The 12,002-nt window shown below is 42.4% G+C and overlaps 2 protein-coding genes across 5 annotated transcripts in view; one reads left to right on the top strand and one right to left on the bottom strand.

Annotated features, from left to right (window-relative positions):
• Positions 1-3,334, bottom strand: part of Ns4 (Nucleostemin 4) — an 86,561-nt gene extending 83,227 nt beyond the window's left edge. Inside the window, exons 1-3 of one of the 2 annotated variants that reach the window (XM_050196637.3) lie at positions 2,701-3,334; positions 2,504-2,633; positions 407-503 (exon numbers count right to left, since the gene is read on the bottom strand). In XM_050196637.3, the coding sequence (XP_050052594.1) occupies positions 407-503; positions 2,504-2,633; positions 2,701-2,785 (312 nt within the window). In that variant the 5' untranslated portion in view covers positions 2,786-3,334. The remainder of the gene's footprint in view (positions 1-406; positions 504-2,503; positions 2,634-2,700) is intronic. The other variant, XM_055063640.2, reaches the window with a different exon arrangement.
• Positions 3,335-4,070: 736 nt separating this feature from the next.
• The window catches only part of LOC126548456 (alpha-tubulin N-acetyltransferase 1-like), a 60,958-nt gene continuing 53,026 nt past the window's right edge, over positions 4,071-12,002 (top strand). The window contains exons 1-6 of one of the 3 annotated variants that reach the window (XM_055063641.2): positions 4,071-4,489; positions 4,866-4,920; positions 4,980-5,071; positions 5,247-5,412; positions 5,465-5,635; positions 10,141-10,161. In XM_055063641.2, the coding sequence (XP_054919616.2) occupies positions 4,074-4,489; positions 4,866-4,920; positions 4,980-5,071; positions 5,247-5,412; positions 5,465-5,635; positions 10,141-10,161 (921 nt within the window). In that variant the 5' untranslated portion in view covers positions 4,071-4,073. The remainder of the gene's footprint in view (positions 4,490-4,865; positions 4,921-4,979; positions 5,072-5,246; positions 5,413-5,464; positions 5,636-10,140; positions 10,162-12,002) is intronic. The other 2 variants (XM_050196649.3, XM_050196646.3) reach the window with 2 other exon arrangements.

The raw sequence follows: 12,002 nt of genomic DNA, 5'->3' as shown, positions 1-12,002 counted from the left end.
GGCAACCTCTGATTGATGATAAAAATAATGAAAATAGTCTAAGTAATCTGCTTAGTCTTATTCCCTCGTTATATGCTGCAGATAAGTTCTCCGTCACATACGTATTAATTTCATAGTGCTGGGTGCCACATTTTAACGCAAGCATGCACTTACAGACACAGATTGCATACTGCCTGATGATGTCATAACGCTGCAACTACTCCTCAAGTATAGCCTCGTGGCAACTGAGGACTCCTGTTTTTCAAGCTTTATGTATATGCTTAGGCCAAGACTTACAAGTTGGAAATAGTACCACGAAACCAGAAAGAATATTGCATTGAAATGAAACCAGCTTAAGATATGCTATTGAATTTAACATTTGTTGAGCAACAGTCGGAGTGATGGAATCTGCATCACCTGTTCCTACCTCATCTAGAGGAGTGTATGGCTCCCGTGCTCTCCTCTTACGCTTTTCGAGTTCCTGTGGAGTCTCTCTACGAAATTGCAGGCAGTAGCGAAACACACTGGAAAAGAAAAATGACAATTTAGGTGCTGCTACTGCTGAAGCATTCAAAGCCAAGCACAATGGTACATGCATTTTAAAGGGACACTAAAGATAAAAATGATTTCACTTGTATCTGTAAATTACCCTCCTACAATGCCAAAAACACCATTCATACCGTGAGAAGGTGCTCAGTAAACCAGAAAAGGCACAAAAACGAAAGACGGGTGGCGACACCACCTTGGAGTTCCCGCACCAGCCTACTGTGACGTCAGGAATTTTGATGGCATCTACTGACATGCAAGTCTTGGGGGCTTTTATTGAGTCAACACTGTCTAAATAGTAAAAACACTTTGAAATCCATGACATCACACTGAAGTACTGGCTTAGCGGTTTCGGCCCAAAATTTAAAAAACTAAACTTTGACCTTCATTTTCTTTTCTCATAATGAACTTATTATTGTGAAATTAATGACAACAGAGTTCTCAAACAATGCTTTACCAGTGTAAATTTATTTATTGTTTTGCTTTAGTGTCCCTTGAACAAAATGAAAGCAATAAAGAAATCATGTGCCTACATACTAGTAAATATTTTTAAACAACAGCAAAATGAAAAAAAAAAAAAAAGAATGATGCCCCAGTAGCTTGCAAACTGGAATTTAGAAGTCTAGTTTATGCCTGTATGCAAAAATAGTGCATTACTATATGACATATCAGCTCATAGAGACTGCAGCACAAAGCCACAAATAAAACAGAAGGCAAAAAGGTGTTGGTACTAGGTTAATCCCTGGACCAGGAAGAATTTTTTTTTTTCTTCAGCTGCGTTCTTTCCAAGAAACCTGCATGGGCTTTCTTTGTAGCTTTGTGCTACAGTTGGGTGGATTACAATTTTCCTTTTTAAGAACCTTCCTCTACCTTGCGGGCTTCCGTAAAACTCATTTGCCATACTTCGTGCCTCTGTGCTTCGACTTGCTGATTATTTCACCCTTACGCTCTGATCTGCTAGCCTCCTGATTTGCTCAAATGGAAGACAGCCTTAGAAAGGTGTTGGTCCCAAGTTCGATCGCCGACCAAGACGAATTTTTCTTCAACTGCAAAGCTTTCTTTCTGAAAAACCAGTATGTGTCTCCTTTATAGTGTCGTGCTACAGTCAGGTGGATGACAATTTTTACTTTCCTGAACCTTCCTCCACCTTGCGGGTTCTCGCAGGACTGATTTGCCATCTTCAGAGTCCCTGTGCTTCAAGTCTTTTATTAATTAGCCCTTGCGCTGCAATCTGCTAGCCTTTTGGTTACCTAAAATGGCCTTGGAAAGGTGGTCCTGCATTTGATCCCTGGACCAGAACGAATTTTTCTTCAACAGCAAAAATTTCTGAGAAACCCGTATGGATTTGTTTTGTAGCTTTGTGCTACAGTCAGGCGGATGAAAATTTTTCTTTTCACAAGTTACAGTATGTTCCTAGCATCATCTGCTACTGACACTTGGTCACAGGTATTCAATTGTACACGTGTATCAAGCAACATGCATTATCAAGCTCTAATGCTGTTGGATATATCCAACAGCATTAGAGCTTGATAATGATACTTCTAATGTTGAGTGAGTCCCTTTTAATACTGCATTATTTGCTGTTCTGAGAAGTAGTAGGCGCCAATTTTCTTGTCATACTAAGGTGCAGACAGTGCACAACTTAATGACATGACTGTGTTGAAAGTTATGACTATGTTACTACTACACTGCTTTAAGCGCACATCAATAATGTTTAACTTATTGTCTTACCTTTACTTTTACACATACAGTTACATGCACACTGCAGCGTGCACACTAGCAGAGTGTACGGGCATATTTACGAATGTCACAAGAAAGGTTATGACACGTAAGTCTGTTCACTTTGCCGGCCACAGGTCAGCCTGTCTCTTGCATGTCATTTTAGAGCCCCAAAAAACAACTTCCAGAGTTCACGTGGCTGCAAAAATCCATATGGTGCAATCAGGAATGACAGACAAAAACAAAAGTATGTACGTACCGGCTGGATCGCTGCCCAAGATCTCCTTCGGCATTAATGCGTATCACTTCACCCAAAGAACGCTTTTCTTCTTGAACTGCAGCAACTTGTGCCGCAGGCTGCGGCTTTGAAGCTCCGCCACCCTCATGCTCTGAAATAGACAACGTGCGCGCTCAACAAAAACCCCACATACCTGCAATTCACACGGCTTGCATTACCTAGCTTCTTGCGTTCACGTTTTTGCTGCAGTTGGATCTTTTTTTGCTTCGCACTGAAAGGCACCTTTCTTGATCCCTGGGGCATGCTTGAGCACGGGCGACTTCTGCGTGCTTCAATGCTATCCGCGCCTCAACGGCCTCACTGTCAGCGCCGAACAGATAGGTATATGTAAAGAGCGACGTGTACTTGACAAAATTATGACTGCAGTAAGTAAGTTGCAGGGCTTTTAAGAAGAAAATTAAGGGCGCAATAAGCCCTTTCTAGCACAAACCTTACAACGGTTTTGCTTAGTTGAAGAAACCAGCAGGGAGAATGTATGCCACGGAAAAGAATAAAAAAGAAACAAGAACCAGACCATCTTCTTTAAGATGTAAAATACATTTAGAATAATAATAATACTAAATATGACAATGATTTAAAATTGAAACCAAAGCTGCTAAAGTTTCGCTTGACTGGGGAGTCGAAAGTCAAAACAGTACATTGGTCAAAACATCGAGTTTCATATTTGTATTTGTTAGAAACTCTATGGGTCAAAAGGAGCGAAAATATTGCGTTGCCGCCATATTGCTCGCGGTACTGAAACAGGTGGGAAAGCGATGCGGAAGTATTATATTTTGAGTATGCGTTGTAACGCACTCATCAATTCAGGTTCATCAAAGCAGGCGACAAAGCAGGCTTCATGTCCAGCCATCTTGATGAGGACTCGAGTCGTAACGCCTGTTGTAGCTGCTTTTTTTTTTTCTTTTTGCCCTCTTCTTTTTTTTTACATTGCATCGATCCCTGCGTGTTATGGCTGTTGGGCGCATGAAATTGATTTAAATTTTCGTTTATGTTCATCTGCTACGGTGTTGACGTGATGGGCAGCAGTGTAGACGAAAATGAAGATGCTACAACCGATAGAAATGATTTGCAGTTATGCAGTGTACAGAACGTTTACTTTGCCTTAGATAAGTGTGATTTGCTGGCGCACATTTACTTGTTGTTTTGATTAGATTTGTCGAAATCAAAACGCTCGCCCAATGGCTGGCCTTATGAAGCGGGAGCGATTGGAGCAGACGTCGGACGAGCTGCAGCACCGTCGAGAGCAGCTTGCTAACGTGACACAACATAAACTTTTAGTAGAGTAACTCGTAAGCTACCAGAGGACTTTCACAATCCGGTAAATCAAGGGCACCGACCGCCAAAGAACCGCAGGTGTAAAACATGGAGGGGCTCATGTGCGATCTCGGAGGCCATGCTTTGCACGTGCTGCGGTTGTCACCACTTGCCGTCAGCAAAGCAGTGCGTCTCGTCCACAAGCTTAAATGCACCGTAAAACACAATTTGTCCGTCGGTATAAAAGGCTTGGTGTCGACGTTGTGGCTAGGTGCGAATGAAAACCAATGTATGGTGGCATACTCAAGGCAACCATGGTAACGATAGCGTTCATGACATAGCCCATGACAACGAGCAAGAAGACGTTCAAACTTTAGCCAATGTCGGGCCGCTTAGAGTCTTCTCTGTGTGGCCAACAAAAACCAAAACTCAAGCAGTACACAGCACGCAATCGTCGCTCATTGCTTCCGTGAGGCTGATCCTACACCTGCATGGCTTTGCGCTCCCTTACCGTTTCCTATGTCTCGCACTTGCCGTTTATACCGGTATGGAATTTCCTTTTAGCGTAGATTTTTTAGAATTCGAGTTTAATGTTGTCGAGAAGGACCTAAAGGTTAGGGATGCGTCCAAGATAGGACCGCTACAGGATCTGCCCCATGATGAGCAACATAGATGTGTTCGCTCGTCTTCGAGGTAAGCTGGCATAATTTCTTTAGAGCAGCATTACTTGTGAATGATATGCTGCAGAGTAAACGGCGTAAAATCCAGCAGCATTGTATAACGGCGCTCGACCGTCATATTTCAGTTGCATTGTAAGACAAGACTTGCTGAAGGCTGGTAATAAGCCCTTAGCGCAGCTTGAATTGGCGTTTCCGATAACATGATTGTTAACACGTGTAATGTGCGACGTTAACAACGAAAGAAAAAAAAGACGGTTATTCACTGCCTCTGTGCTGCTGTCCGTTATTTGGACATGCGGCAGAGTAGGCGTTCAAGCTGTCAGCGAGTACATTAATTGAAAACATCGTGGGCGGCCGGGCTGCAGTAACGCTCTACTTCTCCTCGTCAGAGTGCAGGAACGTCTGGGTCTCGTCATCGATGCTTTGGGCGAGGCATCGTGCGCGGTGAGTGGCCCGTGCGTTGTGTTGCTTGCCCCATGACTCCTGGACGGGGCTGGCCGCAGGCGCAGGGCCTACCAGCGCCGGTGACCACAAGCGACCGATTGCAAAACTCGGGCCACCGCGTCTACATTCTTGTCGAGCCAAACGATCGTGGGTAAGGCTTTAACATTAGGATGTTTACTCAGTATTTGCCTTTTTTTTTCTACTTTCGCTATGTCTAGCAAGTGCTTTGTTCTCAATCGCTAAAGCCTGGCCATGCTGTTCACAGAACATCTTGAACCTGTTACCTTGCTTGAGTAGTGAGTGTGGGTTATTGTGGTTAATTCCAGAGGCGCTGTGCTGGGCCTGCTGAAGGTGGGCTTCAAGCAGCTGTTTCTACGTGATGGGCACAGTCGACTTTGTCAGGTGCGGCCGCTTTGCCTCTTGGACTTCTATGTGCAGCAGAGTAGGCAGCGGCAAGGCTATGGGAGGCGCCTCTTTGATCGAATGGCCCAGGTAAGTGTCCAGTTTTCGTCAGACAGGCTTTGACACCAGCGTGGTCCTTCAGACGGAGCAAATAGCGGCAAATCAGCTAGCCATTGATCAGCCCTCGGAGAAGATGCTGGCTTTCATGGAGCGCCACTTTAGCCTCGCCCAACCTCTGCCTCAAAGCAACCACTTCGCTGTTTTTCCTGGCTTCTTTCAAGTATCTGTCGAGCAGCCACGCCCCCCTGAACAGGTATGTTGCTGCTGGATTACTCATTTAACCAAATGTTGACTCTACGAACATTTGTCCAAGTACCAACACTTGTTGCTCCAGCTGCTGAGGTAATTTTTTTTATTACTGTACTTTACCTGGCAATTATCAAGTCCTGCCATAGTTGAATACTCTAACGAGCACTGTAAGTTGACTAGTTGAGCTTGTATTTTCTGTAAATTGAAGGTAATTTGAATTTAGGCAAATATTTATTTCAGCAGAAGAGGGATTGAATGTGGTTCACTTTTATTTTCGCACATGTGATATTCGACATGTGAGGCATAGTTGCATATAGTTAGCCAAATAATAGTGCGCATTGATTGTCATGCTGTTTTATGTGAATTCTTTATTGTGTGCAAGAGACAGTAGGTCACTAATATTCAGTGTTGCACAGAGCATAGGGGCTGTATAAATATAAATAATATATGGGGTGTTTCACGGAACTTGAACCAAACTTTAAAGAAATGTGGTGAATTGTAGACAAATCTGAATAACAACATATTTTTTGGAGTTGTTTCAAGTTGCTCAGAATATTTTTGCAGGTGCTTAGTTGGCTTAATAAGTAAAAGGACTGTGTATTGCTCGGAACGTGTCTTTGGATTGCAGTGTGAATTAGAAGCTTGTGTGTCACATTAACAGAAATGAATATGCTTTCTTTCCTTAAGCAAGAAATTATATTTTTAATTTGGCTCTGAAAGTGGCACAAGATGACATGTCTCTTGACGGTGACACTAAATGAAACTGTGAATCATCACATGATCTAAAACCGATACGGGGAGTTTTTTTTCTTAGATTGATCCCTTGCCAATCTTGCAGATTGTATTTTATCTGCTTCTACTAACTTTTCTTTGCGTAAGAGAGTACCTAATTTCTTATTTCCAGTTGGCGCATGTTGAAAAGGGATGCTGCAGTCATGCAGACGGAGCGTTGTATCAGTGGGTCTGTTCCCTTGACGTGGTGACGCACACCATTGCAAGCTGCGTTGTGGTAGTGGTGCGATGGTCGCTGTTGTATTCACAATGTTGAAAATACGTTGTGCTTTTAGAGCAAGCTGGCATCGTTTCCCTGTAATGTGCTTGTTGGACTGTTGCACAAAAGAATAGATTTTGGCAGCAGTGCCACCAGAAAGACACAGACTGCACCTGTAGGAAACACGTGAGATTATAGGAGACTAAGAAAAAAGCAACAAATAATAATGACTCCTGCAAGTGATTATGTGCTGAAGACAGCTATGAGGGTCATAATATCCATATTTAGCATGTAACCGTTCCTGTGGAATCCCTATGTGCTTCCAGTTTCTCGCTTTTACCAGGAGGGCATTACCATTGTGTCTAGCATCTAGTAATCAGTGTTGCAGGCATCCGTGCAAACTTTAAGCTGCCAAGGGCCCTGGCTTTTGCCCGTGACACGCACTGCCTGCTGCTCGCTTCTAGATGGCTTGTTGTGAGCATTCCACAAACTATGCCGAGATTCTCCAGCACACTCTGAATTCCGTTAGGGCCTGTGTTGAACTCTGTAGAGACTACGTAGATGGAAAAAGTATTTAAAAAAAATTATTTCTACTCTCCAAAGAAACCATTGCACATTTAGACACTTCATGTAAGGCTTTCTATTGTGCTGCGAAAATAGGAGGTCCTTGACAAACGGTAGACAATGCCATTAAGATCATTTATTCAAGTTTTCAAATACAGTTAAACCTCGATATAACGACTTCTGTAAAATCGGCAATTTGCTTGGTTATATTGGAATTTCACCTTTTACGCAAATAAGTACAGTTGCAGATGGATCTTTCTTACATGAGAGTCGCTGATGAACTTTTCTTGCACAGAAAGGAATTTCATAGCTGAATAACTTAGACTTCATACACCTATCGCTGCCATTCTGGTTGCACTTATTTTGCTAGCCGTCAATCTACGCAACCCGCAACAGATAAACGATGGCTTGAAAAGTGTTAGAGGACCCCTTTAAGGGCAGACAGACTGGCGAAAGTAAACTTTTGTACCTCTAACTTGATTTTGCTAAGCATTGTAGGATATGTTCAGGACAATATTCTAAGGCCAGATGCCAAATTTTATTATTCTAGAAGTATTTTTGAAAGAGTGAATTTTCAAATGTTGAAGTGACTGATTGATCGCAGAAACTATTGTTCGAAAATGACAAGAGATTTTCGAAATCTTATGTGTAATATATTATTAGAAAGGCCCATACTATATGCCACTGTGCAGCTGTTTTGTTCAATTTCCACAGTTTTAATAGAAAAAAGAAATAGCATAATTGGCTTCACAAGGAATTGAACTTCCACCTTGCTGCCAAAATTTCAATTTTCATATTAAAAAAATATTGTGCAATCTGAAACTTTGTGTCCACTGTTGCATTCTGCATAAATTTCTACCCCAGTAAGCACCCTACCGATGTCTTCCTTATACAAGAACGATAGTTTTTGCAATCATGAACATTTGTGAATAAGCACAAACTGAGAAAACTGGTTCTAAGCTACTCATGCTGCATCTGTCATAACTAAAATTATCCTGCAGCATACGTTGGGCCCTCTTCTTCAATTCGGCTTTGTTCGGTTGCAATAGCTGCAAGCTTTCTTTTTTTGCTGAGCCACTTTTAAACTGTCAAGGGACCTGGCTTTTGCCCGTGACACGCACTGCCTGCTGCTCGCTTCTAGATGGCTTGTTGTGAGCATTCCACAAACTATGCCGAGCTTCTCCAGCACACTCTGAATTCCGTTAGGGCCAGTGTTGAACTCTGTAACAGCCAGGGCTACGGAATTTTCAGCAGTCTCCGAAAGCGGAGCTTCGGCTCGAGCAAAATTAGCACTAAGAGAAATGGTGCGAAATGGGCCCTGGGCAAAGAAAAAAAAGGACCACAGCTATAAAAAAAAATCTTTCTTCTTTGCACATTGTGCGTGATTCTTATCACTATGCGCATCAGTCAGTGTGCAGTATTCCTCCTCGCCACTGCAGCTGTGTACAAGTGAACCGCGGCGAGTCTGCAAGCGCAGCCAGGCTGCAGGAAATCTGGACATTCTCGTTTGTGTGGCTTGTGCAAAACGCTCTTTCCAGCATTTCTACTGTGCTGATGAGGATAAAATTCTTTTGGCACATTCTCAGATAGTAAAGGAGCCTGAAACTGCTATAATCTGGAAATGCCTTTTTTTTTTTTAATTGCATTTATTTGCCCCGTGTCCCCCCTTAAGCCAGGCAGTCACCACAGTCCCACATGACAAAGCAGTAGGTCCGAATTAGAAAGTGATCGGTCTAGTTTTCTTGCAGTTAACAGGCAAGGGTCATTTGTTAAAACTGCACTTTAGAGCACTGCATTCTAGGTACACAAAAAAGTGGTGACATCATTTTTCCATATTTCACGTGCTTTCTTTGGAGGCCGGAAAAAATTACCATGTAAAAGATAGTATCAAAAAAATAACTTCATTGGGTGTTTCTGAACATGCTCTACAACTTTATGCTCTAAAATAAATATTTAAAATTTTGCATAAGTGCACTACAAAAACTACTCATCACTCAACAATTGGGTTCCATTGGTCACATTCGTCTTTGATGCATCACTTTTTTAAAAAGTTTGGTTCAACTTAGGTGAAACACACTGTATTAAAGCTATGATAGAATTTAATTTCAGAAAAATGCATTTGCGCAGCACTACTTTACTGTATGGGTATAAAGATTACCCGCTATGGCTGCTGAGTGGCTATGGTGTTGGGCTGCTGAGCACGAGGTCGCGGGATCGAATCTGGCCATGGCGGCCGCACTTCGATGGGGGCGAAATGCAAAAACACCCGTGTACTTAGATTTAAGCGTTAAAATCGTCAAAGGACCCCAGGTGGTCGAAATTTCTGGAGTCCTCCACTACAGCATGCCTCATAACCAGAAAGTGGTTTTGGCACATAACATCCCATAATTTAATTTTATGGGCATAAAAATTGCTGGAAAACAAATATTCATTTGCATGCCTAATAGCTTATGGTATCCATTTGTGAAAGAAGCATACTCGATGTCATGGGGTTATCTTGCTTTTCATTCGGTGCTAAGCTTGAGGACACGGGATCAAATCCTGGCTGCTGCGGCTGCATCTAGATGGGGGTGAAACGCAGATATGCCTGTCTGCCGTGCATTAGGTGCACAGTAAAGAACCCCAGGTGGTCAAAATTCAACCAGAGTCCCTCGCTACGGCATGCTTCATAGTCATATCTTGATTTTGGCCCATGAAATCCCAGAATTTAGTTTAATTTAGCATTTTGTTATGTTCTAGTCACACTGAAGCAAAAGTATACATTTGTGAAGTTTCTTCCATGAGTAAATCTAATAAACAATGACACAAACAACTCTGAAATGACTGTTTTCCATGCTTTTGTGTTTTGGGTGTTTTCTACAGCATTTTGAAGATGTGCTTTCTTGGTTTTCCTAGACATCCTTAAGTATGTGCTTGAAAATAGACCTACTAACAGTATCTCCGCATTCTTTCAGAATGTTTCATCTGAAAAAATTGTAAGTATACTTTGATTTCTTAAGTTATTTGGAGTGTATGCGAGTTTGTGACATTCGGCCTCTTATGCAACACATACATATCCACATGTTCCCTTTCACATACGTATAAAGCATGATATACTCGGTGGGAGCCTAAAAATTCAGAACGAGGCTCTCTTACAAAACAGTGCTCTTTCGACTCTCTGTGCCTCTGCGCTCCAAAACATTTAGTGTCTGCACTCCAATATTGCCACTCCAACACTTGCCACTGAGCATTTCAAATGTCCTCGTGCTCCGCAGAAGCAACAGGAGTGCTACTCATGAAATGAATTGTCACAAGCATTAAACTGTCAAACGAATAAGAATGACCAAGCATTGACGCACAGCACCTTTAGTGCACTTCAACATGAACATTTGCTATCGGTCGCATTCAATGCCAGCGCCAAACACATCCAACCAAAGTACCATTACCAATGTTCAGTCCATTCAACATGTGCTGCTCGCACTCAAATAGTGTAGGCGGTGTATACTGAGATAAAAGAGAGGGAAATGGTTGAGGGATGGAACACTCGACAGGAACTGTAACTTAACCAACAAAATCGGGCACCGACCACATTCATTTCTCGTTATGCCATTGGTGTTGTAGAGTTTCATTGGTTGGCCTTGGTGAAAAGGGTGAAGGGGGAAGCTTGCACAGTACACATGCATTCTCAATGCTTTATGTTCTCTGGCAAGGGTTTCCTTCCAACACTCATTCAGTGTGCTGCCGAGGCACAAAGAGCATATGGGTACGGGAAACAGAGGAGAAACAGTGGAAAGTTGGGAGTGGGGAAGTTGCGTGGCACAGTGTAGTGCCACGAATTCTAGACTGAGCAGCAGATACCGGCATTGCCGGCAGCAGAATGATCCTGTACATCATTTCACACAGATGCTAGGGCATTTTATTATGTAGTGCAAGCACGTGTCTATGTGTACAAAGGGGAAGGGGTTTGAAGTGGCCTTGACAATGTAGCAGGGATGTGGCGACATCCTTGCTTTTAATGGGCACAGCATTGTCCTTTGCTAAATGCATTCCTTTAGCTATATTTAAATACTGTTGCGGTTCATGGAGAGCATGTGCAGGCTTGGACAATCACATTTTGCATCGCTGTCATCATAATATTGGTGGTCCTTTAATATTAGTATTTTTGGATTAGGCATCAGAAAAATGCCGTCATAGGTGGTAAGAGTGACCAACCTTTTTTAGTGTGATGTGCCATTTATGAAAAGACTGTAGTGCATATAGGAAAGTTTTTAGGATTTTCAAGTCGCGTAAGTTAAGAGTCACATTTTTCTGCCTGATGTGTGTAATGGCCTTCAGACCTCTTTAACTTGACAGCAGCATAGACGGCTCATTTCCCTCTCACTTCAGGTATTTACTACTGGACTCCTATTCAGCAAATTTTCACTTGTGTAGGATCTGTGATGTCAGTGACAGCATGAATTGACATTATTTTACCTAAATAGCATATCAAAACTTTAGGCCATTTGCAAAGGAGGAAGCAAGCATTCGATATCTCTCAATTAGCTGCTTCTAGTAATATCAGCAGTTGTGGGTATTGAGCTTCTTGAATAAGAGAACAAATTAGTGCCACAGACCACATTGATCTCTTCATATGCAGCTGCACGTGGTATAGTCTTTTGCCAGTTAATGGGCAATGAAAAAAAATTAATGAAAAACTGTGCCTCTTTAAACGTATAATGGTTTCCAGCAAGTACGGACGCGAGCACAAGAAGTAAAAACAGACAGGAAAACGCTGAACTTACAACTGAAGTTTATTGTGAAAACATTCCACAAATCACCGCCACGCATGCGTATACAC

The sequence above is a fragment of the Dermacentor andersoni genome, chromosome 1 (assembly GCF_023375885.2).
Source record: "Dermacentor andersoni chromosome 1, qqDerAnde1_hic_scaffold, whole genome shotgun sequence".
NCBI lineage: Eukaryota > Metazoa > Arthropoda > Arachnida > Ixodida > Ixodidae > Dermacentor > Dermacentor andersoni.
The sequence above is the reverse complement of the archived record's forward strand: the minus strand, read 5'-3'. Positions and strand labels throughout refer to the sequence as shown.